This window comes from Colletes gigas, unplaced genomic scaffold (genome assembly GCF_013123115.1).
Source record: "Colletes gigas isolate AHSC1104 unplaced genomic scaffold, ASM1312311v1 Colletes_gigas_Sc00001, whole genome shotgun sequence".
NCBI lineage: Eukaryota > Metazoa > Arthropoda > Insecta > Hymenoptera > Colletidae > Colletes > Colletes gigas.
In genome coordinates, this window is record NW_025106630.1 from 6,056,846 (window position 1) to 6,084,718 (window position 27,873).

A 27,873-nucleotide genomic window follows, 5' to 3' on the forward strand; every position below is an offset into this window, starting at 1 on the left:
CGGTTCGAGGTCAACGAACGTCCCGAAGGAAATTCTGGAGTCCCCTCAGGGACAACTGGCGTATCGTAATCCTACGAGGACACCAGATGGTAGAGAGGGTCTGAACCTAATTTATGAAATGTTTGCTTCAAATTCGAGGATTTATGCTGCTACGTTACGGGCGCATGCAAAATTCAAGAAACCACCCTGGATACTCGTTGGTATTCTCCTGGTTCTTGCTAGAGCGAAGCACTCCAAATACGTTTTGGAGAAAGCACACCGTTAGAATGAGATGTTGGAATTTTCCGTGCTGATGTCTGCGATAAATTAGAAATGAAATAATTCAACGTAAAAAGAACGAGTCTTTCGTTTGTTTTCTACGCCCATTTCATTCTCATCGAACTAGTATCAATTCGCAAGATTCGTAAACAGACTTTGTGGATATCTTGGCGATCTTCGCCTTTTGCGAACCGACGTAACAAAACAACGGTTGTTTGCTATCTGATTGGATCGATCCTGTTCTTGTTCGAGGGGGGAGGGGCAGGGTTATCGCAAAGAACGATTCGAGAAACGTTCATGCGAAAAACGTCCTGGACGGTACTGTGTTCTTTGAACCGAATGTATGCTCAGCGCTAGGGAATTCCGGCAGAAAATTTAATAACGCCCTGTCAAGACGATCTTTGTTTGCTTGCAGAACGAAAACAGAGCCCTGCGACTGAAGGAGCCGGCGTCGTTGGCCCTCTCCGCCGGAAATTCCGGCAGCTACGTGGACCCAGATGGTACCGCCATTGTGATGTCGTCTGAGCTTCTTCCTGCACCGACTCCGGATCCCAGAGTGACGTGGAACTACTTCGACGAGCAGGGGTAACGATAAATCGCCATTAACAAATTCTTTCCTAACCAGTAGCAAGATGGACTAGCAAAATATGAGACTGAAAAATGAAAGAATATTCCCTCTCGTTTCACTTTTAATTATTGTTACCATATCTAGAACTCTGCTATGCAAATAATGAATATTTTCCAATTACGTGTTCCTTTAGGTACGTCTCGAGAGGAGGTCTTCGAGCGGGAGAAGATCCATACGCGAGGAACAAATTTAATCAAGAAGCTTCCGATGGACTCTCGAGCAATCGCGATATTCCGGACACCCGCAGCGCCATGTAAGTGAAATCTACGTATTTTATTGAGTTTCCTGTTCGCGAAGAGTAATCTATTCGTCCGAGACTCGAGGAAATCACGTTTACGGAATTTCTATTCACGACCGTGTCGCGTACAGTGTCTTGTCATTGCGGAAATAAAGAATAAATAGAAAATAATTTGGTCAAATATTTCTCGTCCATTTTTCGATCACGATTGCTGGGACGTCTTATAGAATAAAAAACAATTGCAAGTCGTTTACTCCGGTACATCGACAATCTTCAGTCGCCATCGAAGTCGTAAATGTCACGCGAAGAACGTAAATACCGAGAGACTGATAATGAGAAATTTTTCTACGAGCATTTTTACGCATCCTGCATCGTAATCGCATGAATCGAAGCAATGCAGCTAACGCCACGATCGGAGCGATCGTGGACGAAGAGCGATCGTCCGATGAAGAGAAATGCGAGGATCTGTCGGTCGATCAATCCCTTCATACACTTTTATTGGGAGCTCCGGGCGCAACACGAGAGGAATTATTCATCGCAGATCATCGCGAAGATCGCCGCCGAGCGTTGGGAAATTATGAATATCTACGAAAAACAATCTTACGTACGAGCTGCGATGGAACAACGAAAACAACGAAGGAGGATCGTGTCTCGGAGGAACTAGGTTCGATCACTTGTCAATCGTCCATTATATTCATAAAAAAAAGAAATTATTTCTCGATTATCGCCGTAGATTCTTCCATGGAGACAAAGCAGATTTTGGACCTCGAAGAGGAAAATTAACAGATTTATTTTTGTTCGAAGCTTCGATCAATTTGTTTAAAAAAATGTTACGTTTTCCTGACGTTCGGGAAAGCACCGATTATTTGCAACGAAACAAAATTGTGACAAGTATTTGGAAATTCTACGATCGCCGTGATATTTGCATCGACGAATAATAGACCTTTCGAGCATTGTCAACTGTACTGTGTAATATTTTATATTTTTTTTTTTTATTTTTGTCGCTATATTGTACTCACGTACCACGTGTCGTAAAATATTATCGAATTTACATACTGCCGGTTTATTATTATTCCTGGCGCGTTTCCGACATCCGCTTTCATGGAAACACCGCGACATTATTCTGGTCATTGGCGGGACAATTGACCATTCCGATCAAACGCGATCGTTTTTAATAGGCGCGTTGCGTGCGTGATACTAATAAATTATAGTAGAAACGTTCGAACATCGAGTGTGATTAAAAATTGATACGGACGTAACAGGAAGAGCAAGCACTAAATTAAATTTAAAAAAAGAAATAACGTAAGTAGGTATTTACTACTTATCTTTCCCTCTTTTAACGAAGGAAAGAAGATTATTAACTTTCTAGTTTGAGACTGTTATTAAATACTCTTACAGTAATCTTCTCTTTTCCATCGACCAATAAGTATTTATTAAGTGCTCGATCGATAAGCTCCAATTATTTATTAACGAAACTGTTAGACGTTCCTTTTCTCTTAGTAGCATTCTACGAGCATTACTGTAACTTCACTTGAGGGCACCGTAAACTTGGAGATGACAATGTCGAAGAGTTCAGACCAAAGACACGAAAACAGATCGAATAATTCGATCCCCACGGATTGATCGATTCCGATCGCGACAAACAGTGAATGGCTCTCGATTAATTAACCAATCCTCGGTCGTATAGCAAATCGATTTCGAGCTGACGAAGAACGGAGGATCAAAGTACGGGCAAGGGTTAGGAGCACGGGTTTAACCTCGATCCACAATTTGCGGTGCACTGTTCCACGTCGATATCGGAATGTAGTTTCATCGACCAGCGACGCGAAATCGGCGACTTTCGACGAAAAAGGAAGTCTTTCTTTTCGACTTCGAACCTGTGCCGCGAACAGGCCAAAGAAATAACTATCCCGAGGCAGCAGGATGAGATTGAGGTCGCGAAGTTTAGAGGCCGTTCGAGATAATGGTATTGCCTTCCACACCTACCACGCGTAATCAGGATTAAAGAAGTCCTCCACTTTAGACCACTAAACAAAATACAGTTCCTTGTGAACTTTCTGCTCGAATAAACGAACCAACAATGTCCTTTTTCTTTGATCCTATTTCTGGTAGCCTCTTCAAAGTTTATATACTCGTATGCATTTTGAGAAGACATCTATTTTTCTTTGAACGAATTGTCAGTGTTTGAAAAATAAGCAAAATAGTAGAACTTCGAGTAAAATGCTTTATATTCGAAAGAGAAATATTTTTGACGTTCTTTCAAAGTTCTCGTTACGAGTTGGCGGGGGGCGATCCGTCTCTCGCAAAATTTCGCGCGGACATCGAAACGAATTAATTAACGAGCGACGTTGGAATAAATTCTGGCCCTGTCGCTGTCCATTCAGCTGGGGTAATCAATGGTTAATGGAACCGATCTAATTCCGGCGTCCGACTACTTTCACGGACCAATAATTTATTTACCGTTAGTTCCACCTAAACGAACCTTTCGAGTCTGTTTGTAAAGCTCTTCCATTCTACGTTCGAGAGCTGAATTTCATTAATTGAAATTCTGAAATTCGAAATTCCGTTGATGTTGACCCATTGACTCATGATAACTCACGTGTACGAATATTACAACAACTTATTTACAAGGAATTCTAAAAAATTGAACGTCTAACAAGATGTGCTCGTAGTAAAATTGATTTTATATTTTACCAATTTTCTTTTCATTTTTATGTCACACGAATAAATACTAGTTTGCAAATAAATAAATATCGTTGGTTTAAGCGTCGCGATATTATTTGTTGAACCCGAGCATCGCGTCCCTCGAACGCCACTGGGAATCGAACAGTATTCTTCTAAGAACAGGACCGTGATCGATACTGCTTCGAAATCGAAAGGGTCGCGTTGTGTTCCGCGAGTACCGAATGCATTTTCCGTTCCCGCCTTTCCGACTGTCTCCGACGGAGCAGGAGAGCCCTTCAATCCTCCGCGGTGATCTAATTTCCTGGGTACTCTACCTACTCTTTCACCCGTCGACTATATCCTGTTTCCCCTGAACAGACGCGTTCAACAAGTACCGAAGCTTGACTGTGATCCCCCGTAGACGGAATCTTGAATTCGCGACAGATCTTGCGTTGCAGAAATTTCAACGAATGGCACTGTCTGTCGCGCCAAACTCGAAAATAACCAAAGTTCTAGAAACGTTTCCATGGGCGAATCGAAACTACACAGTCTGTGGCGAATACAAGTGGGCGTCTCATAGAACAAGAAAGTCAATTTGTTCGTTGACAAACATTGAACAATCATAGAAACTTTAATATTCCTACTCCTATTTATAATTTTCAGGGGTCGAAATTCTCCAATCTCCGAAATAAAACGTACTTGTGGTGGAGGTTTTATGTCTGAGATACTAATTGCTAAAACTACGCGAGAAACTACGATTTTTACACTTTTCTTACGCCAGTTGACAAACTTCGACGACCATAAATTAGGAGGCGCCGTTGAACCAGTGAGAAATCTTGTCTGCTTTTCTTCAGACGTTTTTTCGCCTTCTCCTTGATCTTTTCACTCGCATTTCCCTTTCCATGACCTACCTTCAGATGTACCTTCACTTTTTCCACGACTCCTCAGATTCTATATTTCCAATCCCGTAGTAACTACGCCTGATTTTTCGACAAAATATTCTCCAAAAATAAATATCGAAAGATAGAAAACAAAACATCCTTGAAAATGAATTTTGTTTCAAGTGGATACCGTAGTTAGTTCCAGAGAAACTTCTTTAGGTGCAAAGAGTCAAAGTAAATTACGAAATAAACATAGAAGACAGCATAAATTATAGTAGTTGGTATAGTCATCGGATAGGGGATGAAATGCCCTTTAAAATGAGCGTTCGTACGAGTCGATAGCGTAATTAGTTCCGGAGATATAGTGATTTTAGTTTCAAGTCGATCGAATGGCTAGTTTCGGAGATACGAGGGACCGAAGCGTTTGTTTACTACGGCCTTGTCAAGGTCGTTGACCGCACGTGACTCGTATTAACTAGGTCACGCGACCACTCGGTCACGAGACACGTGCGAGAAAGAGAGGTCCAACGCGACGCGTCAGACGGAGACAGCGATAGTCGAATTAAAAAAAGTACCCCTTCACATAAATTACGATATCTCGAAAACGACAAGTCCGATCGCCAAAAACCAAAAACCAGTTTAAAGAGGAAGCTTTGTCGCTTCTAACGGCGGCTCAATTATTAATAAAACACTAATAACTCCGGAGCTACATGCGTCTAAAGTTTTGGTATTTTCAATGCACGTTAACAGACTATTCTAAGACAGTGAAAGATAATCTCCTGTCTTCTTTGTTATAAATTTCCTATTTACATTGAAAGTTAACCAGAATTTGATACCAAAAAAACATAAATCGTTCAACCGGTCGTGGAAGGTTTAGTTTTAAGAAAAACTTGATCGAGCTTACATTATATTATTAGAGTTTTAATTCTCTGAAAGTAATCCCCGGACAAAATGGTTGGCTTAATTCGAAAGGAATTACTTTTTAAAGGTCTACGAAGGTTTCTATTGTCCTAACATGTCGAGTATTCTCTTATATTTCTTAGTTATCGTATTATCCTCTTGCTAGAGAACTATAATACTAAATTTCTTGGTTTAAAATTTTTCTACAACACCAACGAACATTCACAGTGCAGTCTCAGTAATAATAGATTCTTTGCAATTTAAACAAAATATTGGAATAAGCAATAGTGCATTTAAATACATGTTTGTGGTGTTTCGCAACACAAAATGCTGTTCTCTCTATTTCAATTTCACGTATACGCTGCCACGGGATTGGAGGGGAGGGTGTATCGTATTTTGGAATCGTCGGAGATCGTTTTTGGAACAGGAATGGTCCCGATAGCCAGTCTAGCCGCAATGTTATAAAGTCGGGTTCGAGGGTATGATAACGGAAACCTCAGGAACCTACAGGGTCCACTTGCCAGCGTTGCAGCTACTCTCAATGGAGTCGTTCAACATTTACATAACATTCGAGGGTATCGGATTTTCGAGTAATCGACGTTTGCCGAACGTTATAAACGGCGCGACGATGCAAATGACGTTTGAACAACAATTTACCCCGCTGTTTGCGTTACAATGAATATTAATGGCTAGCAATTTCACACGTTCGACATTCTTTACGAGCTCATTTCATCGGTTGCATTCTATTACCGTGAAGGACCAACGCGATATATGATCTGGTAAACCGGATTGTTTATCGACTCGCGAAACATCTTCTAATAAACTCTTTGGACAAAAATTTCGATTGATGCATACAAGTAATAAATATGATATAAGTACGAGACGACGTCGACGAAATTTCAAAGTTTGAGCTCTCTAGTCAAGCCCTCTAGTTTGCAATTTCCTTTCTTACGTGTTTACTACCGACGACAGAAAGCTTTTTAATAGCTTTTTTCATAAGAACGAAGTATGTATTACGAGAACCCTATTGTTTATTCCACCATGTATCATATGCTTCTTAGTTTCATCCAAGAACTCGCAGCCCTTCAGGGCTTCGAAACACCGGCGTACACAGTATGAAAACTCGCTGTTCTTACTTCCTCCCTTCTTTCCCAAAAGTAATCAATTTCTCTATAGTCTCCCATCCCTGCTCTTTGCTTTAGTATCCTCGTTATTCTTACATCACGCGTTACTCTTCTACAGTCGAATATAATTGAAAGCGAAATAACATGGCGGGGAACGCTGCCGCGCGTCAAGATGTACTTCGTTTCTCATGAATTATTTACGCCCGGAGTTTCATCTTGGCTGATCGATTCCTGTTTCGATGTACCTTATACCGCGACCGGCTGTTCCCGATAATGGAATAGTTGTAACGCTTGTATATAACATCGAAAACTAAAATATTTATGCACCTGTCTCGCCCGAATGCGTCAGCCGTTGCATTAAACATGTCAATGCGACCCGTTTCTCGAGGAGCACGGAGTCGTGGGTGAAACTTCACGCGGCTTTCATCGTTTCTCTGAACTCTGAAAGATTCACAAAACGCTTAATAACCTAATACAAACATACTCCTGGAATCTCATGCAATAAAATAAAATGATCTTTGTTTGTACAACTCTCCACCCAAGGTATTTTGGAGAGATTTCAAAGTCATCGATATTTATAATTACATTAAAAAATTCCTTATTTGGAAATTCTTACTCCACCTCCGTGCACGGGGGTTAATTACACGCTAATAAAAATTTTAACAAACACAAATTCTGGGGCGCAAGAAACTTCCTCGATCGCCGGTTTTATGAAGACAAACGATGAGGCGACAATTTTTTATCGCGTTTTCGAGACTCCGTGCCACCGTACGTCGACGAGGGACAGAAAAAGTCTCCCAGAAATAGAACCAGAGAAACAGTGGAGCGATTTACAATGGAAATTTCCGTGCGTTGATCGCGGTGGACGTCGACCGCCGACTTCGCGAATTAATTGTCCCGGGTGATTGATTAAGTGGCGAATGACGCGAGAAAAAGTAGCAATTTCGTGCATGAAATTCTCAGGGCAGTCTTCCGCCGGCGGGTACGTGGTATCAATCTTTAACCTCCGGCAGATGGAATTCCATCGATCGGTCGATCGTTCGGGCAGCTAATTAACGATCTTCTTAGAGATGCTAAAGGACCGCGCGGGCGGAAGATAAATGGAATCGTTCGTCGTGTGGGTTGGAAACGCGGTCGATAAAGATTCCAGTAATTCGTCGCAATCGAGTTACCGGCGCTCGTTTCCCTGTTTCCGCGTCGGGGACCTCGTTTCTTTTCGTTTGTCTTCGCCGCGGTAACCTTACGTAACGCAATGAAATATTCAAACCTCGATGAAAAGTTACTTCGTGCTTCGGTGCAGGGCGAGGGGGGGGAAACGAAGGGACACGGCCCCTCGAACACGACGCTCTTACGACAATCCGGAAGAATAACTCATAAAAGAGAACCGGAATATTTTTCGAAAAACGAGCAAAAACGATTCCATCGCGGCGGGAGTTTTCCAGTCGGCGTAACTTTGTTGCGCGAAATATCGGAACATTCTGGTGCTTCACCTTTTCCTTTATTTAGCGAGCGTATTTTCATCAAATGAATCCTCGAGCGTAAAAGAAACGCTGACATCGCCGCGATGTCTGACTACACGCGTCTCGTTCTACTTGCGTTTAAAAAATAACTTTCCAGCCTCGAAAGCAACGCGTTCAAAAATTGCCCTCGTTTTTCGACCGGACTGTACCGCCGAGATTCTTTGATATTTCAACCCACAAAAGGGGTAGAGCTTCCCGTTTTTCTATAAGTCTGGACGAGGCGACGGATACTTTTTCCTTGTACGTAAAAATGAATCAGGCCACGAGACTGTCGAGACTCTCGAAGACGTGATCAAGGACGACATCTTGTCCGATGCACTCGACCGTCGGAATAGAACCCGACCGCGATCTGTTCAGACTCCGAAGTCGCTGCTTGCGACGGCGGATAATCGCTGAAGCAAACGGAACAAAGGGGACCAAATTAACTTTCCCCGTCTCTGCCCTCCGTCCAATAATAATCATTCTAATAACAATAAAATGTACCCCGATCGATCTTATCTCCGACTCTGGAGGACGAGTAATATCTTTTCAACGAACAAAGGATAGTGTTTCGTTCGACACACGTGGTCATCGCAGCAAACCCACCCACTGGGGAAGCAACACTAACCGTTCGAAGGCGCTTCCGGCTGCTCCTTGGCGTTCGTTTCTACGAAAGGGAGCGCATATTCGTTGCTCGATAACGCCGAATAGCGAGGGAAACTGGTCGTTTCGCGATATCGGCCACGTTCGGGAACGACTTCGACGGCCATTCGCTCGCCGCGGATCCTCGAATCTCGAACCCGTGGAGACGCCCATCCTTTTCGGTTTTTCGTTCTCTCTTCACCCCGCGAGACCCGTTGTTCTCGTTCCCCGTTGCACCCGGGACTGGAGGCAGACACGGTTATTGCGAAATATAACGGGCACAATACCGACGGAACACGGTGGCGGATTTGGCGATTGTTGACGGTTCAAGTACCGCGGATTTAGGATATCGAATTGGACGCTCTCCGGAGAGCCAATCGATGCGCGCCCCGCGAATACGCGAAACGAAATTCAGGCAAATAACCGAGTTTTCAACCCCTTAACGCGCGATTTTTGTTCACTTTACCAGCGAAAAATGATCAAATTTTTTTCTCGTACCGTGCTGCAACTCGAGTGCAGTTCAACAAGAATTTATCAATCGATCGTTTGGTCCTTAAAAATTAATAGTATAACTTTAAGTGTGATTATGTAAATTGATGGCTAATTTTTATTCATCGAACAAATATTCGACACGGTTGATCCAGTTGCACGAATAAAATTTGATATTTATAGCATACGTTTCGCTCCTCTTTATCGAGTTGTGTACGTCCATGTAAAAATAATCAAAAACAAAGTGGGAAGTGTACAATGTATACCTTCTAGTATAAAACATCATAAAATCCCTTTTTCACGAACCTGTCAGTCAGGCGTGCTCGTATATGTCACGGGAATATGCATTATGGGGTTAACTGGGGAGAGTTGGAAACGAGCTTACGAGGGTTTCAAGCATACGCGGAGGGTTGGAGACGTACTTGGGTAGAAGATTGCGGTATTCCATCGATAATCATTGCTTGGAGCATCTGCGTGCATGAATATCGTTCATCACCGAAATTGCTGGTTTCAGAATTCGAGTATTTATCCATTCTGCAACGAACGACTGTTAATTTTAAAGAATTAATACGAATCTTATCGTTTGCTGTGATTTTAGAAATATTTCGAAAGCTGACAGTTACGAAATTACCTTGTGTTTTAAAAGGAACGCGTCATAAGGAGGCAACGAAATGGAAAAGAAAATTCATGAAAGTCCCACGATCGCACGAATCCCTTTGATTCCAGACTAATAGCTTTCCTCTCAAATGTACACAGTGATTGAAATTGGGGCAAACCTATTTGCTCATTGACGGCCTTAATTTCATGCACAAAGGAACGAAAAGAATCGATTCATTTTATAGAATACGTTCCATTTGAAACAAAAGTCTAACGGCACATTACGCTTGAGAATAAAGAATCGTATTAAAACTCGATCGTTGATAAATCGTTCCGATTCTCTCTGCCAAACCATTCTACTCGAGTTGTCGCGAGCAACGAAACGAATCATCGACTGTGATCTCAACTAAATATTTCTATAAAATAAGCGAAAAAAAAAATTTCAAATCGTTTTGAAAAAATTATTTTCAGTTGCAGGGGTCGATCACAATCATTTATGGTCAATGGGCATACCCTCAAAATCCTAACCATTTTCGAGGAAAAAATTCCTTACTGAAAATATAATGTCTGACCATATACGACATTTTTCCCTTAAATTTCGTGCGTATGTTTAAAACATCGTAACTTCTGAACGGATTGGAGGATTTTAATGTTTCAAAAGGCAAACAACGCGTATTTTGGTGAAGTGTATTTATGTTATTAATGTTGCAAGTGACACGAAAATAGTAATGGAGTTCCAGAGCCCCAGAAAAATATATTGTAAGGTCTACTTGTAGACATCGTTTGTGGCATTATCAAAAGACTTTCGAGCCTGTACGATCCCAAAACATTCCATGATCTCTGGATCCTATGACGCCAGCGACGCTCGACGAGAACAGTACATTCGCGTTATTTTTACAGCCGATTATGCGTGGCTGTTCTCCCTCGTAGCACCCAGTGGACGCTTTCCGCGCGAGTAAACTTACAACCGAGTCGGCCACGGTCGCTTTATCGTGCCATAAAAGGGGGGCAAAACTTTATTAGTACGACGACCCGGCCTCTCGACCGATCGAATTCCCGATAAAGCAAACTAATGAAACAAACGTTCCGACCCGGGGGATTCCGCGGAAAATCCTGGCCCCGATGAACGACTCCGAAACTCGCTAAATTTTTCCGCAAAATGATCGAGTAGGTTAGCGTACCGTGGCTACCCCGAACACGGAATAATGGAACCGTGGGTGGCACGCAGTCTCGTAAAGTTTATTAACCGTTAAAAATCTATCCTCCTGTACACACAGATACGGTTTCGCCTCTCTGTCGTCGGGATCTATTCTCTTTTCCTCCTCTTCCTTTTTTTTTATCGTTACGCCTGCTGACGCGAAATTACGCTCTTTTGTCGCGGCAGAGACTTCTTCGTCGTGCTTCGACGCTCGTTTCCACCCCTAAAGCGCGACGGAAAGTTAATTTCGTTCGACGCGAGGCGAACGATTCCCATTGTTTCAACCACCTCCGATGTCCGCGTCGACTGACGGGTAATAAAATTTCCGCCTAGGCGCGCGTAATGTTTCATATTGTTGGCCGAGCACCCTGAACCGAGGGAAAATTTATCGCGACGAATTTTTTTATCCCGTTTGTGTAATAAATTAATTACACCTTCGACGGGAGCTTCAAATATGTGCAAAATGAAAATGTAAAATACTATCAAAAATTGAAACGAATCTAGAATAGTATAGACCCCCCAAAAATACGGAATCTTATAAAACTCAATAAATTTTCGTTCCTCGATCATCTTAAGACCTTCGAAACAAATTATTAAATATTCTCTAATTGAGAGATCCTTCGGTTAATCTTCTTTTCCTTACACTACATTTCATACCATTACGACACTAATCTCGTCCACGAGCAACAAGAAATCGAGAATTATGAAAGCGACGGTCCTGCGCTCCCGGAGAGGGCGTGGATGTACGTAACGTTTTCCTGCGATTAAACGCAGAGAATATCCATTTCCTGATTGATGATATCCGTGAAGTACGGTGCACTCGCGTTCGTGGACAAGGAACCCGCCCGGATACAATTACGTATTATTAACGATCGCTCATAATCTAGCGGATTCCTTAATTAATGTCGTCCGCTGATAAAACCGTCTTAAAACGTACGCGAGTCTCGATATCGAGCTCCCAGCGATTTCCAGTTCGATTCAAATCCCCCGTGTCCGTTCCGAAAGGACAATTAAAGTGTTTGCTCGGAAGATTAATTAAAACGAACGACTAGCGTTCTGGTCGAAACGTTAGCCAGGGCGTCTCTGAAACGTCCAAAAAGCTGGGTCCGCGCGGAGAAGCCGGAGTCATTAGGACACGGGCTCTTTGTTAGCGTTGGAAACTGCGGGTAATTAGGCAGCCGCTCGCAAATAGTTCGTCCAGTCGTTCGGTCGAGCAAAGGGCGACGGATAAAAAGGAGACGAGGCGAGGAGACCCCACCAGAAACGACGATGAAAAGCAAAGGACTTCGCTCGCTCGCTTGGACTTTGTAAATCCCGTTGCGCTAACCGGCGATCGTTCTCTCTTTTTCTTCTTTTTTTTTTCTTTTTTTTTTTTTTGTTATCTCGCTGAAACGGCCCCTTTGACGGGAGACTTCCGTCGACGTGGCATCTTTGAGGGAGCCAAGAGCCTCGAGATAAGACCGAGCCAGCGGCTCTTCGCGAATTTCTGCGAGGCTAAGCATCCCGTCGATGATATTTCGAGTGCGCGCCAAGGAACCACGCGCCACGGGCCAACAAGCTAATAATTTCGACCGATTTGTTTGCGTTACGTCAGCGTCCGGGGGACGATTCGTTCTCGAAGCGTTTCCGAAGTATTAATTGCGCGCGGAAATTATAACTAAGAGAGAGGCGGACTCGATCCATTATAAAGTCGAGACGGGGAAACGATGAGAAGGAAACGCGGAAAAGAAACGAACCCCCCGGTATGTCCGTCGGTTGTAATTAATTAATTCAAACTTTGATAACTTCGGATTAATTGTACGTTTGAAATTGCACCGAGGCGCGGCGAAGTTCGCTAAAGACAGGGGCAAGAATTTCGACGTGTTTCTACGAAAGCGTCGTCTAAGCACCCCTTGGGAACGCTTTGAAGTAGCTGCCATGTAAATTTGCTTCTACAGCGTGTTCCAGTTTTGATTCGAGGCAACGGACAGCCCCCACGGAAGCGTTTTATTTCCTTTCCCTTTGTGCGCCGCGACGCCCGCCGCGAAAATTGAAAAACGTCGTTGGCGAACGCACGTTCCGAATAATACGATGGACGGATGATAAAACGAACTTCGGACGCGAAATCAAGTTGGATACTACGAAATATTTTCAGTACAACAGCAGGATATTATTAATAACTCAATATTACAAAATTCATATCTTCTACACTTTCAGATTTAATTCCTAAATATGGGCCCCTTTAATACGTCGACTGCCTTACCAAACTTCTCAAATTGTCCACGAAAACGAAACTTTGTTTTTGGACAATTGGAACTTAGCCATACTTTGTCATAGAACTTATTTTCACAGTCTCATTAAAATTCGAGAGTCATATTTAGATTTATTTTCTTTAACATTTAATCTTGAGAATTTTTTCTCAAGTGTGGTTCTACTCGATGTGAGATAGCAGTTACTGGCTCACCCTGTACGTGGAGCGCGTTTTCACGGGTCGAAGCGATGTCGTTAAACGAGTGAAAATATTAATGAGAACGTCGAGAAACAAAAGCGGCCGACGCGTATGGAAACGCAAGGTACTCTCCCGAGCGAAAATGTGTAAAATAAATAAATTCGTTAACGTATCGTCGAAAAATCAACGCGTTCAGCGTTCTCGCGGCCATTGTTCGCGACGATTCGCTCGTTCGCGTTCGGTTCAACGTTTGTTGAAGGCACGCTATAATGCAATAGATTCGTGGATGGGTGCCAATGTCAAAGGACGTATCAATATCATCAATTTTAACGGACCTGAACGATGATGAAGAACTTTATGTCATGCGATGTACAGATATGATATTAATCCTTTCCACTTATTATTATTCGTTTTATCGTTGCACTCGTATGTCGCCATCCTCCATTTTATTGTTTCATTCTAGGGACCCTTGTTACAATATTTTCTTTTAGAGTCTGCTTAAATATATCTATATATAAAATAAAAAATAAATTCTCGAATATAAATACGAGTGCAAAGGGTCCAATAATATCGATGTCGAAGAACCAGCGTCGACAATATAATTAACAAAGTTTTAAGAAACAATTCTTATACTTCGTATTATTTTTGCCACATTATCTACCGGTATATCGTGCTCGACGAAGGCAAGAACGAAGGAAAAAGGTGCACCACCGGAAGAATAGTGCACGCGAGCTTCCATTTTCTTCGCGCCGGGAAATAAATGCATGTGCACTCGGATGCAGTGGTTTGTACTTGGAAAACTAATCCCCCGGCTTATCGGCGACGATATAATTGTGTTTGCTTTCCATTTAAGTTGTTTGCGCTTCTGTTTACCTCGTAGCTGGCGCGGGCCTCTCCCTCGAAGCAAGACGCGTCTGCAGGCTCAACTTCCCGACGCTTAGTTTGCGAGCTGCTTCTCCATTATTCTTCGCCGTCCTCGTCCACCCCCCTGTTTTTCACCCTTTCTTACCCTCTCGAGGGACGAGGAATACCGCGGCTGGTGTTAATTACGCGATTGAATTTCATACACCTCCTTATCGGCCTTTCGCGACGCCCGCCCCACCTGAGGCTCCTTTGCAATTAGTATCGTAAATGTTTACGGTTCATTTCAATTCCTAGGGCCGCTGTTACGTCGAGAGTTAATTAGAAATTTTATCGCGATGGCCAAACGATATTCGGATGCATTTGCATTCTGAATCTCGTTTCCATTCGTAAATTGAAGTTGATTTTGAATTCTCTTTTGTTTATTTACGAGAGATCAATGTCTCGCGAGGTTTGCAACGGCAATAAACTCGACGCTTGTGTCAGATTGAGTCTAATCCCGACGATGCGAGATTTAATGCCCCGTGGTGAATCTCGATGGAATGCTGCGTCCTTTCGCCTACTCTTTCTGCGAATGAGTCGCGCGAGACGCGCGTACACATTCGCGATGAACTTTCCTTCGCTCAGATCGCCTTAAACAGTACGCTTTCCCCGGTGCATTCCATCGTACCTAATCTTCGAAGAGACTGTGAGAACCCGATGCAGCGTTACTTAACCTTTTTAAACCCACGCCGGTGTTTACAAGATTTTTAACACTTTCACTGATGTTTCATCGATAGACCCACCGATTTGGAGTAGCTTTATTTAATATAGTTCACGCTTTAACCCTCCGCAATTATTTGAAATTTGATTTCCATTTACCAACTAAACAAGATAATTCAGTTGAGATTAAGAGTCTTCACTTGAGGGTGAAAGTACGTGAACTAGAAAAGGAAATTTGAAAAGAGTGTATTTTTCAGCCGAAACCCCCAGTTAAAAAAACATTGTTTCGACTAATATTTAAAAAGCTTATTTCGAGAAAGGGTCGACGAGCTTGAATTGCCAAGAGACGTTCGTGGAAGGTTAGGAACCAGTGACCTGCGAGAGAACGTGCGATCCTAAAGGTGGAGGACTATAATTACGAATAATAGCAGTTTCTTCTTATCGAGATCGCCCTGACGGGGAAGCAGAAATTGATACACGGTCCCCGTAATTGGCTGACAGAGTCCAGGCGAACTCAATTGAACTCCGATCCCTGTTTCGGGGGGGGGCGAATTGTCGATGCGATGGCAAATTTGGGAACGCGAGAACCGTTATGGGCGTTTCGAGCTGGAACGACGGGGCACCGAATGGGAAATTGGAAATAGCGTTGCGTAGATGTGCACCGCCGCGTATTTCCACGATGATGACACGCGGAAATCGTCTCTGCGTATCGGGTCGGGGTTGTCAGCTATTTAATCGCCGAATGTATTGCTTGTTTCGATGGGACCGGCGCGACACATTGTGCGAACCTCCAACCGGCAGCGGCTGATCATCGGAAACGTTGCAAACTCGTTGCGTCCATTAATCATGACATTCCGCCGTAACAATGTTGCGAGAGATGATACGATACTGCTACATCGCGTTTCAGTGGCGATCATGTTCCACGCGAGAACGAGTGCTCGACCTTTTGTGCGTAAATTATTATTTGTAACCGAGAAGCGTCAGGATACGATTTCAATTTGCCCGATAGAAATCGAAGATCACGTTCTTTCAATATTTTTAACGACACGCCTGCGGGTGAGGGTTTCTGCAAACGAGACGCGAGACAGAAGAGATCGCGTCGACGCTGAGATTTCACTTTTCAACGGACTTCGAAAGTGTCGCCAACTTGAAATCACCGAGACAATTAGCACTAATTAATTGTTTCGACGCGGGTTTCAGTTTTCTCCTCTTTGCTCCCCTTTCGCGCGAAACAAAGGCCCCGTTCCGCGCTGTTGCTCTATTGCTGATCCGCGCGGGAGGAGGCGCAGTTTCAGTTCTCGTTGAATAATACATAAACCGCTTTTAAAATCAAAAAGTTCCAGGTCTCCCGAATGCTTTAAAACGTTGCTGCAGCTGCCACTCCCGGGCGTCGCGACGTCCATCTCTTCCGGGACGTCTCGCGCGCGAGTTTTACCCCGGTCGCGTTTTCCATTTTTCCGTAACGAGCGAGCTTATTCGCTTTCCCGTTTACCGCCTGTCGCGCTAACTCGATTGTTTTAAATTTATTTAATGAGGAAACACCGTCCATTCGTTGCTAATAAGCGACCAAAGACGAAATGCTGCGTGAGAATGGACTTGTTGCTGGGCAAATAATTGCACTCTGTTGCGAGAACTGTTCTACGCGAAAACGAGATTTCTCAAAGCGAACCGTGTTATCTGGCTGTATGAAATAGTTAGAGATTATTATCGATTCGTCCTGCGTTAAAAAAAAGTTTAATCCAATGTATAAAATACGATATACTTGATTATTGTATCGCTGATGAATAAATCTTGTAAAATACAGAACGTCACGAGGAATAGCTTGATGCAATTCGACAGAGTTTGATATTACAATACGACGAGTCGCGAAAGTTGCTTGGAAATAATTCCATCCGGTCGCGTTCAAATTGCAATTACATTTATCGCGCGGGACAAGTTCTGCATTAATTTCGCGGAGGTCGAAAGAACATGCAAGCTTGCGGCGCGGAAATTATCATAAACGTCGACACGGCTCTCTCGGGGAGTCATTTAGAAATCACTCGATATTCATGCCGCGGGTAATTTACAATCAAGAGAGCGCGTGTCCAGGAGAACGAAAGACTACCGGGTGAGTGGCTCGTCTCGAGTCATCAGCGTCATCAGAGTCATGACGCGCGCCGGGAGAAAGTTTCAGCTGATCGATCCGGTTCGTTCTCGCGTCATCGCCATTCTTAATCACGAGTAAAATCTCTCTGCCACGTTACTCTCGTATCGTGTATCTTGTTTTATTTTTAATTTTGATTCCACTGTTCTTGTTGCAATTATATTTTGCGGATTATGAAGACGATTTTGGTCCATAAAAACGGGGGGGAAAAATATCGCCAGGCTGGATCGTCGTCCAATTTGCGGGCAACGGACCGCGAGAGAGTCCCCGGAGGATTCCGTGTGCAGATCCGAAGAAAATTCTTCTTCCAGCCGGGGATGTACGTGCACCTCGTTCCCGCGCACGCGTTTCTTGCGGAGGCTCGTTTATTTCGATCTCTCTTCACGTTCGATACGTGACCCAATCTTTCCCCGACTCGAAACGTTTCTTTGAAACCCTCTCTGTTCCTTTGTATCTTTATCCTTCCGGTTTGCTGCATCCCGAGCAGTGCCAATCACAATTTATCCCTGACCACATACGTTCGATCGATGCATGCGAAACTACTCTCAATACTCCCTTTACTAAGGGATTTTTATTCTGAAATCTACCTTTCTCCTTATTCTATCGGTAAGGTGCGTTTCGACGAATTGAACGAGCAAGAATTCTGAAGAAGTAATATATAATATTTCTTTTGCTCGAAGGGTGGGAATTCAAACGTTGCAGAAAATTAACTTTCAGTAATTTCGCGATACATTTTTATCCGTGGAAAGTAGGTTGGACCTCTCGGCTCCTTTGCATAGAACGTTGTCGATTTTCAACTAACCCGGCAGGCCACAAAATTATCTCGACGATTGTGTACTCTAATAAAAGTCGCGGTTAAAGGAGCGCGACGACGATGGAAGAAACAAGGAGGCTGAAAGGCGCGAGGCGGCGGAGATAGCGGAATAAAGGGTACGCGAGAGAAGAAAGGAAGGCAATTGCGGCAGCCTGCGAGAAATTACAGGCGCCACCGAGGCGAACCAAGACGTTGAAGAGCGCGGTGGATGGGGGAGGGGGGCGAGACGGGCGTGATCTTCTAAAAACTTATGCGAAATTAGATTTTAAATTCCTCTGGTTCTCTCGCGTTGCCGCCATCCGCTGCACGCCGTCTCGGCCTGAATTACAGAGAAAATAGAAACCCGAGCCGCGGCGTGCTTTAAGTAGATGCAATTCTTCGCGGCGTTATGGCACCTCCGCGTCGGTCAGAGCCCCGGGGGAACGAAAAAGAACGAGGAAAAGATCCCGGGGCGCGGGTAGCAAATCGACCGTAGACCCTCGACTTCATTTCAAGGAGATTCGTCGATTTCCGTCGTGTTATCCTGGTAATGCTTGCAAATAGAAATCAGGAGCTTTCCGGGGCTCGAAATGATTTAAATGTCTCCCGATTCTAATGGATTTCGTCGCGGGGAATTCTTTCGGGACCCACGGGACCAGACGTCGCATTAAACGAGCTCCTCGATTCACGAGCGATCGCGGATCCTTTGATGTAAATGATATTTCATTCGGTAAGAGAATAAAGTGTCGCCAGAAATATTGAACCCGTTGTTTCGCTCGATAAAAATATTTGTAAAGCCCTTCGATGGATGCGCGAACGAGACCACCCTCTCTGCGGGCATAGAAAAACAAACAACTATGAAAAATGGATCGATGCTACGGTAGATGAGATAAAACTTTATTTTTCGTTGGATATTTTCCTGTTCTTGATGAGAAAAACTACTTGGTTACTACTACAGTTACGATTGCTATTTGTATGTAACGCGAACGGATTAAACCTGCTGTTTGTACTCCGTTCGCGTGTTTCCTTTACATTAGGAACACGAGTTCTTCCGGGGGGGCGAATGATATAACGCTACGGGATTTACAAAACGAGTATTAAAAAATGCAACGAATCGTACAGAGTCGAGGGAAACAAGAGGGTTGAAGAAGACATCGAGAACAGGAAGTATCAAAAATGCCAAGCCAATCGACGACGAGGCGATAAAGCAGTACACCGACAAAATTAACGCCCGTGCCGCACTTAATCGACCATCGACGATTACGCAAAGGGCAGAGCATCCATCTACCCCCGCCTCCCTTGTCTCGGTACAACCAATACAAGAGCAACGTTCCAGCCGGTGCGACGCGCACGATAATGCGTCGAGGCTCCAAATTAGACCGGGCGCGATCCAATTTGTTTCGGAACGTTGCGAATCGCGCGCAATTTCGCGAATTCGGCCGCCCTGCGAATCCGGCTTAACGAGATTATCGGACGGTACAAATTCAACCCGGCTCGGCCTGGGGGACGATATAAAACGCATATCGGCGCGAGGGCGAAATTTTCGATTTCCGAGCTGGCCGCGATCGCAGCTGCAAGATTACCGCGTCCTCTGGACTCGCGTCGACGTTCGAGCCTCGTTAAAACGTCGCGTTTCCGCCTCGATAAAACGCAACGTTCGTAAAAACACTGCATTATTTTTCCATCACTCTGCAAATCGAAATCGAAAGCATTAAATGGACTCTCAATCTCAACTGAATTATTTTACTTAATGCTGATTTCTACCAAATTGGTAAATCAACTTTCCTTTGAAGAATTTAAAGGAGAATGAAGGAATGGAGGATTACATAAATTTTCAAATAAATTTAAATAAACTTGCGGAGGCAGCAACCCCAAGAATCCACTCGAGGGTTAAATTGTGTAAAAACACACGAATGTTTGCATCTCGTTTCTCCGTGAGAGCCTTCCAAGCGTCCAACCAGGGATCCATTCGAGTCGACGTTCGAGCCTCGTTAAAACGTCGGTGTTTCCACCTCGATAAAACGCAACGATCATAAACATACTATATTTTTGTCTAATTACTCTGTAAATCAGTATTTAAAATAGTTATTATATTAAAAACGAAAGCTTGGATCGGTCTTGGTACAAGCAAGCCGGAAAATTAAATTTAAATTGTGTTAAAACACACGAATGTTTACATCTCGTTTCTCGGTGGGAGCCAAGCGTCCAGAGAGTGATCCTCCACGTCTGGGAGGAAGTTTGCCTCCGGACTCGCATAATTTACCGGACACACTGCCACGCTACACTCTATTCCAACGCGATTCGACGACCCGCGTACGCGCCACCGATACCGCCGCCGATGTACGCGTGGAATTATGCGCGCGTACGTAAACCGCCCCTCGCGACCATACCAGTTCCTGGGAACAGCTTGAATTACGGCCCGCTAAGGAATTTATGGGCCGAACGGAGCCACGCAAATGCAAGCGATTCCCGGTGAATGCGATAGACGATGCCTCTGGGTGCCCTCTTTTTTCTTTTTTTTTTCGCCCCGTCTCCGTTGCTTTTCTTTTCGAACGAGGGTCGATGAATTTTCAGACCCGGAGAAAGGGGAGTTATCGCGACCCAAAGTTATCGTCGGTGTAAATCAACGAGCATATAAAAGTTCAAAGGTAAATCTCGATAAAGGGGTGGGCAAAGGTTCTCGAAATTTAGAAGTAACTTTCGCTTTTGACCGGAACTTTTGTTCTATGTTTAAACAAATTCATTGAATTTTGATTTAATGAAGTGCAATTTTTCTACGATATTTTGGTATTACGGTGCAGCGTTTTGCAGAGGGGCCGATCAATTGGAGCGCACGAGCATTATCTGGCTACCGGGACCATCGTTTATGTAAGACCGTCAAATATTGAAGCTCGTGCCAAGAGTTTGCACTTATTTCGCGGCAAAACGCGCGAGAAATTATGCCCCTTTCCACGGGAATATCCGGCACGGGCATCTGCGATAAAACGGACCGAAGCAGATTGTTCCGAACAAACAAAAGTCTCTGACCTGCCTCCGCGCCGCGGCTCGACGCTGCCAACTCAAATGTTTGCCACCTGGGGCCGCCGCCACGGACAGGGACCATCCCACGGTCCTATGAAATGTTACCACTCGTCCCGGTCACGTCGTAAACCAAACCGCAATCGCACACGACGCTGACATCGCGAAACATCGTTTGTTCCTGCGCTAACGACCGATCCGACCCAATTAATTTGATCCCCGATGGTTACTTAACGCGCCCTCCCTGGTGGATCCCACCGACGAGGAATCTGTCGTCGGACCATCGCTGGATTAATCCTCTTCCGCTTGATTTTCCGTCGATCTCTGATAATATACACGACGGGGCCCTCCATTATCCGTACTAATGGGAAGATAACGGATGGCGCACTTCCGGAACAGAATAGAATAAATATCGGTAGGAGAAATGAAATTTTGCAGGTTTTCAAAGCCACCAAAAACGAAGGACAAAAGTCAAAAAACTCGAGTCCAAAATTCATAGCTTATTATACCTTGAAATAAAGGATTGTAGATTTTAATACTACCCCCAATTTCTAGTGAATTTTCCAATTTGTTGTCATAAATAATGCTTGAAATTTATTCCAGTTTTTGGTGCCATTTTGGTACCATTTGTCGAATGTTTATCTAATTAATTTAATTTTTGTAAGTCACGTTTAGTATTAAAGGACCTTTCAAACTACGGAATAACTTTTCTACAATATTAACAATTTGTCCGAATTTTCTGTGTCAAATGTCTATCAACTTTGACTCGAGTTTTTGCACGCTAATTTTTGACTGCCCAAAGTTGGTCAAACCGAAGAAAATAGTCAAAATCAACGATATAAAATAATAGATCGATCCTCGCGTTCGTTCGATCATATAACGCGTCGGACCTGCCTCAAAGGCTTAATCAAACGCGGTTCCCATGGACGCGGAATTGGAATAAGCCTCCTACACTTGGATACCGGACTGACGATACCGTTGGAAGGTCCTGAAAGCATCCACTAATCGGAACGAGATCTTCTATCCGTTTCTGCTGCAACGGTCCACGAGTCGACGTAGTTGCACCGCATCTCCCACGCTAAGCCTGACCTTTGACAGAATATGGGGCTACTACCGCGATTACGATGATTCCTAGGACAATATCTGTAATCCTCGATCCTTCGAACCTATACGTTTCGTTCTGTTGCTGAGATTCAGCTTTACCCAAAAGAACCTATCCTCATCGATACTGGTTTATAGATCGTTCACTCGAAAATGTAAATTTAGTAACATTTTTACAAAAAATCAACTTTCCCAAGTACCTACTTCTTGCCATACAAAGAAAACCTTTACGAAACGTCGAGCTTGGAAATATAGATTATTGCAAACATTCCTGACCTTAGTTTTTCTTTACCCTTCTCCCACGAAAATGAGTTTAAATTTGTACGCGTTAACTCTTCCCCCAAAAACACGAATAACTAGACCTCTCGTCGAGAAATCCCGTCAGACCTTGGTTGTCGCGGAGAAGTTTTCTCTCGAGTCATTCTTAGCGGCGGAGTTTAATGCAACCCCTCAAGGAACGGGAATCTTCATCGACCGGCGCGGACGGAACATCCCAGTCACCTGTGGGCTTGGAGAAAAGCCACCCCCCTGTCCACTGAACTATCGTCGACCACCGTAGTACCGTTTCAGCTACGGTGCTGTCATAGCTGCCAGTTATGTTATCTTAAAATTCATGGTACTGGCCCAGCAGCGCTTTCGCTACGCGAGGGATGCAACCCCGCAACGACCACCGCGGTAATTCCGACACGACCGCCCTGCGGGTATGACTCTTGACATGTTTTTTCAGATACCTGTTGCTCGCTTTATAAAATGTCTCGTTTGTCAGAGAAACGCGTTACGTTTAATAATTTCTAGAATATAAAAATTCATGCGCGATTCCACTTTCTTTATTATCCAGCGACACATGTGTAAAAAGTTCGGTTGAATAATGAAAGAAGGCCACTCATCCCATAAAAATCGTTCTATCTATGCACTATTATACAAATTAGTTTGTTTGACACACGATAAACACCACTGGAAGACCACTAGACCACTGGAGACCATTAGAAATTAAATCTAAAAAACACTTTTAGTGTATAAAAATTTTCAATCATCCCAGGCTAACACTTTGACTGCCACGTGATCCATATATTTTAACCGTGTAACTAAAACAATTAATTCTCAAGTTGAAATGTTAAAGAAAATAAATGTAAGTGAAGTTACAAAAGTAAGTACTACGACAAGTTTTAAATTGTGTAGCTTACAATGATCTAAACAATTTTGGGATACTAGTTGATTTCGTAACATAATCATTATCCAAGGTAATACGCACGCGACACTTTCCCTCGTAAAACGATAATCGATAAAGTCTCGCGTATTGCCGTGCCGGGAATAATTTTATTCATAGAAATAGAGTGAATAAAAATTAATCGAGTGTCTCGAAGATTCTCTTTCTCGTCGCTTTCGCGCGGAATTAGAAGATTTGGATTCGCCTGCACGCGGAACGATAGCGGAATAGACGCGGCGAGAACGGTTACCGGGTGGAAAAGGAGCGAAATCGGGAAATTACACTGTCAGATCGCGGTTACTTCCGCGGGTTATAATACTGATATACCTCCGCGGATTTATGCACGTCGCTTTCGGTATTTTTATTGCTCCTACGAGAGGACAACGAATGGCCGTATAAGTCACGTATTACGAGACAAGCGTAGCATAATCTACAACGAGACAAAACGTAGGACGAACCGAGATAAATGACAATCTCCGTCTGCGCGGCGAGCCATTAACGGTGCCGCGCGTGCGGTGATTAATGCAACAATTAGCGGAAAAGAAAAATTTTTAAAGGATATCAGAACGTTAAAATTGTCTCCGTAATCTGGCCAATTTATGGGTTGGATGGGATTCGCAGTGTTTCTGGTATTCTTTTTGCCAAGACTTTTTTTCGATGATTCATTATGCGGAAGTTACGCGCATAAATTGCGCGGGTCAGTTGGCTGCGATCCTAGCCTCCGACGTCATTTTGACGAAGTGATTTTATCTGACAAGATCGTTCCCACAACACCATATTAAATCTATTGACCCAGACTTTGCGTTTCGAACTGTTAAAATGGAACACCGATACAATCAATATACCATTAAGTAATCTACGCACACACGGTGGTAAAAATATCGACCTTTTCATGTCTTCCAATAAACATGATAATGTACCTCAAATCCTTCATTTTTTATCCGATATTGAACAGTTGAATGTTCTTGAATTTGCTTTGTTTATTTCATTACAAAAATTCACTTTGCTATTTTATGTATTTAGACTCGTAACAACATCGAATACCAACGAGTACCATCGTCATAGAAATAGAGATTCGTTCATAAATTCTCGAAAAGACTTTAATTTCCACTTTTATGTACTTTTGACAAAATTCAGTGTACACGAAATACGAGGTCTAACGAAGACTCTGTGAAGAAACATGCGGCTTTAGGAGCGCCAAAGGGTTTCTGAGCCCTGATCAACTACAACGACTCGTCAGAATTTTACAAGAGCCCGGAAGACTAGTCGCGAAAAATATCTTGGCTTGTCCTTTGTTTCTCGGTGAATCCTGCCGCCTATTTTCCAGCGGGGTCAGCCGCGTAATCAGGAGAAATGTCTCGAGACCCGCGAGCGTTTCATTAATTTCCTCGCAGCGACGTTAAGAGGCGAGGCAAAGAGCAGCGTAAAACGCGAAATGAAATTTTTTTCTCCCAAGAGTAAGCTCGCGCGGCTTTCTGCGGTCGGTTAATCGATTTAAGGGGGTTCTCTCGTGTCCCGTGCGTAAAAAATCAGTCCTTTTATTTACGTTCTACGAGTCGCTGACCCCAAAACATTTCTTTGGAATCATTTCTAAGAAATATAGATTTTATTCATTCTCGATTCGTCTCGAAATCTGGTCCATGGTGGATCGTCCCACGAAAGTAATTTTAAACGGAGAGAGCCGGCCATAGTTACTGTCCTGCGACGCGAACAGGGAGGAGAAGCTGGTTCGCGATAAACAAAAGAATCGCCCTCGCAGCGTCTAGGAAATATATGCATAAAATAAAGGGAAAGGCGCGCTCCCGTCGTGAAAATAATGCGTCTATAACTTAGGCGGTGCAGCTCGGTTCTCGCATTCATGACGCGGCCTAAGGTATGACCAAAATCGACTTCCCCTTCGTCTTCTCTCTCGCCAACCCCTTCTGTCGGTTCTCTTTTATTTCCGCTAGCTCGACGCCGGATACGACGGAACCGCGTCTTCCGGGAAAAACCAGGTCCCAAAAATACTGGCTGAACGCAGCTTTCCGTCGTTACAGTTAAACAAAGGATGCACGAATTTTTATCCGATTCTCGACGCGAGTACCACGGAATACTTTCGAAACATTTCTTGGAAACGTACCTCGATGGACTCTGTGCAACGAACGATTTTAAGCGAAAGAATGTCATTGCTGCGAAGTAGTTTTGGTTTTTACGAAATTTTTTTACACGAATCCCAATTTAAAATACTTTCGAAAATTTTGTTTCGAGACGAGGCTGATGTTAAACTTTAATGTGATAAATAGGTGACATGGACATTGTGAAATTTGTATATCTCGTTGATTGTTCGCGTATGGGGGCCGCAGTCTTAACGTTCCCGCGGATAATCAAACGTTGTGTAAGGATCGAGATATTCCTCAATTATGCACGGCACCAAACATCGTAACCGACATTGCTCGTAAGTTCCGGAACTCATGAATAGAGAGACGCGTGTCGAACAAAATGAGACAGCCCCGAATGACAATCGTACCGCGGCGCGCTCATTACATATGTGCAGACGCGCGTAAATGGAAGAGCCTGCAAGTTGGCGTCTCGAACTTCGCCGAGAGGGTTCGGTAATTTGCATAACACCGTGAATATATAGAGGATAATCCGCGGCAACTTCTCCCTTAAAGCGTTCTGCTTATCGCTAAGTAATAACGCGATAAGACAGTTTGCCGCCAAGGCGCAGATGTTGATGGGGAAATAATTCCGCCCCGATTACCCGACGCACCGCGAAACGACATTTTTCCACCTTCTTCCGTCCACACCCACCGACCCTAATTTCGACGTTCTCAATTTATTTCGTCCGCCATTAAAAATTTACCCGCAAGCATCGCGCCTTTTTCCTTAAATAAATCGAAAGCAGGAAACCTATAATTTGAAGAGAAATATCATACAGGGTTATTCAAAGTTGACTATAGGAAGATTTTTTTAACCCTTCAACTACTAAAAGCGTCCATAGGCGCTCAGTCAATCAGTTGACTGTGTTGCTCAAGGCATGAAAAAGTTTTTCACAGTCAAAGGGTTAAATAAAAAACTATTTTGAATTTTATTGATTTCGCTATTCAATTATCAAGTACCATCTATGACAGCAGCAATGTTTTCATTCGAACGAGCTGTGTTCGGTCTGCCAGACTTTGGTCTATCATGAACAGATCCAGTTTCATCAAATTTTTTAACCAAATTGTTTGCTCAGATGGACGACTATGTATAACGAAAGAAATCACATATGTAATTTACGAGTATTTTGTATTGAACACTGACTTTCGAAATAAACTTTAATAACTTCAACACGCTCTTCACTCGTATACAACTCCATTGTTAAAGCTGTCTAGCATTATAGATTAGAAAGTGGCAAGAAACAAACAGCAGATATTCTTTATCCTAAAGGCACTTTTAAATTCCTTAAAGATCAGTGCATTTCGTTTCGCGATTTTCCAAGTGAAGACGTTCGAGTTGTCGACAAGACAACTGGTGGCGATAGATTCTCATTTGCTTGGGTAAATTGCTTCGGAAGCCGGCCACATCAGTCTCGTTAAAATCGAACGTTCCTCCGGCACCGCGCGGACTTCCTGCACGATCTTCGGGGAACGAAATTACGGGCTGGCGGGTTTCCTCGGCCGGTATTCTCCCCGAAGTTGGCGTCGTAGTTGCTCCACATCGATGCCCGGGAAAACTTTTCTCTTACGTCTCCCGTGCAGGTGCACAGTCACTTTTCCCTCGATGCACGGGCATATTGATTCGCCCGACACCGCATAAACGCCCGCGAAACTCGACGAGATAAGTGCGCCTTCCAGGCTCCGGAATCGAATTAGATATTCGCCGCCCCCGACGAGAGACAACCCTTACAGGCGTCCGTGTCCGCTTCCCGAGAAAAGTTTGTCGAGGAGGCGTGAAAACGCCAGGGCGAAAAACACAGACCAGACTCGATGCGTCGATATCCGAGCCAGGCGAGCTCGTTTCTTTGCGGGGGAATTTGGCTTCCATAGAAACTTTCAAACTTCGAGGTTCGTCGGGGGTGCAAGTCTGTTAGATTATTAGACGCTCGATAGCGTTACCTTCGTATTTTCAGCATAAGTTTCCTGAGAAGTTTACTTAAAATTTCTTCTTCATTTTTGTTATTGTTTCACTAGAGCAATGTAAACGTCTAAGTTTAACTCCGTGTATAGCCGATTAACACGTTCACTGGCGAACCAAAGCCTTGATTTTGGACAATTGTAAACTACGTAACATAAAATTTGTCTTGTTTTCGTAACCTGACTAAAATTAAACATTTTAACCTGAGGATTAATTGTTTTAGTTCCTCAGTAAAAAATTCTGTCACCCCATGTATGGATCACGTTAAAGTTTAATTTGTTGCTCGACACATCGTAACGCGAGAAGGTAAAATTGCTAGCGATTTAGATTTGATAGTGAATTTAAGACGTTTTCGTTGGTACATTAGAGCGACGCTTACGATGTTCTATAATGCCACGTTTAGGCCA

At 43.6% G+C, this 27,873-nt stretch overlaps 1 protein-coding gene across 1 annotated transcript in view; it reads left to right on the top strand.

The window, feature by feature from the left end:
- The first annotated feature begins 555 nt into the window (after positions 1 to 555).
- The window catches only part of LOC122396603 (polypeptide N-acetylgalactosaminyltransferase 2), a 48,026-nt gene continuing 20,708 nt past the window's right edge, over positions 556 to 27,873 (top strand). The window contains exons 1-3 of the mRNA XM_043395160.1: positions 556 to 576; positions 674 to 843; positions 1,020 to 1,139. Coding sequence (XP_043251095.1) covers positions 556 to 576; positions 674 to 843; positions 1,020 to 1,139 — 311 coding nt within the window. The remainder of the gene's footprint in view (positions 577 to 673; positions 844 to 1,019; positions 1,140 to 27,873) is intronic.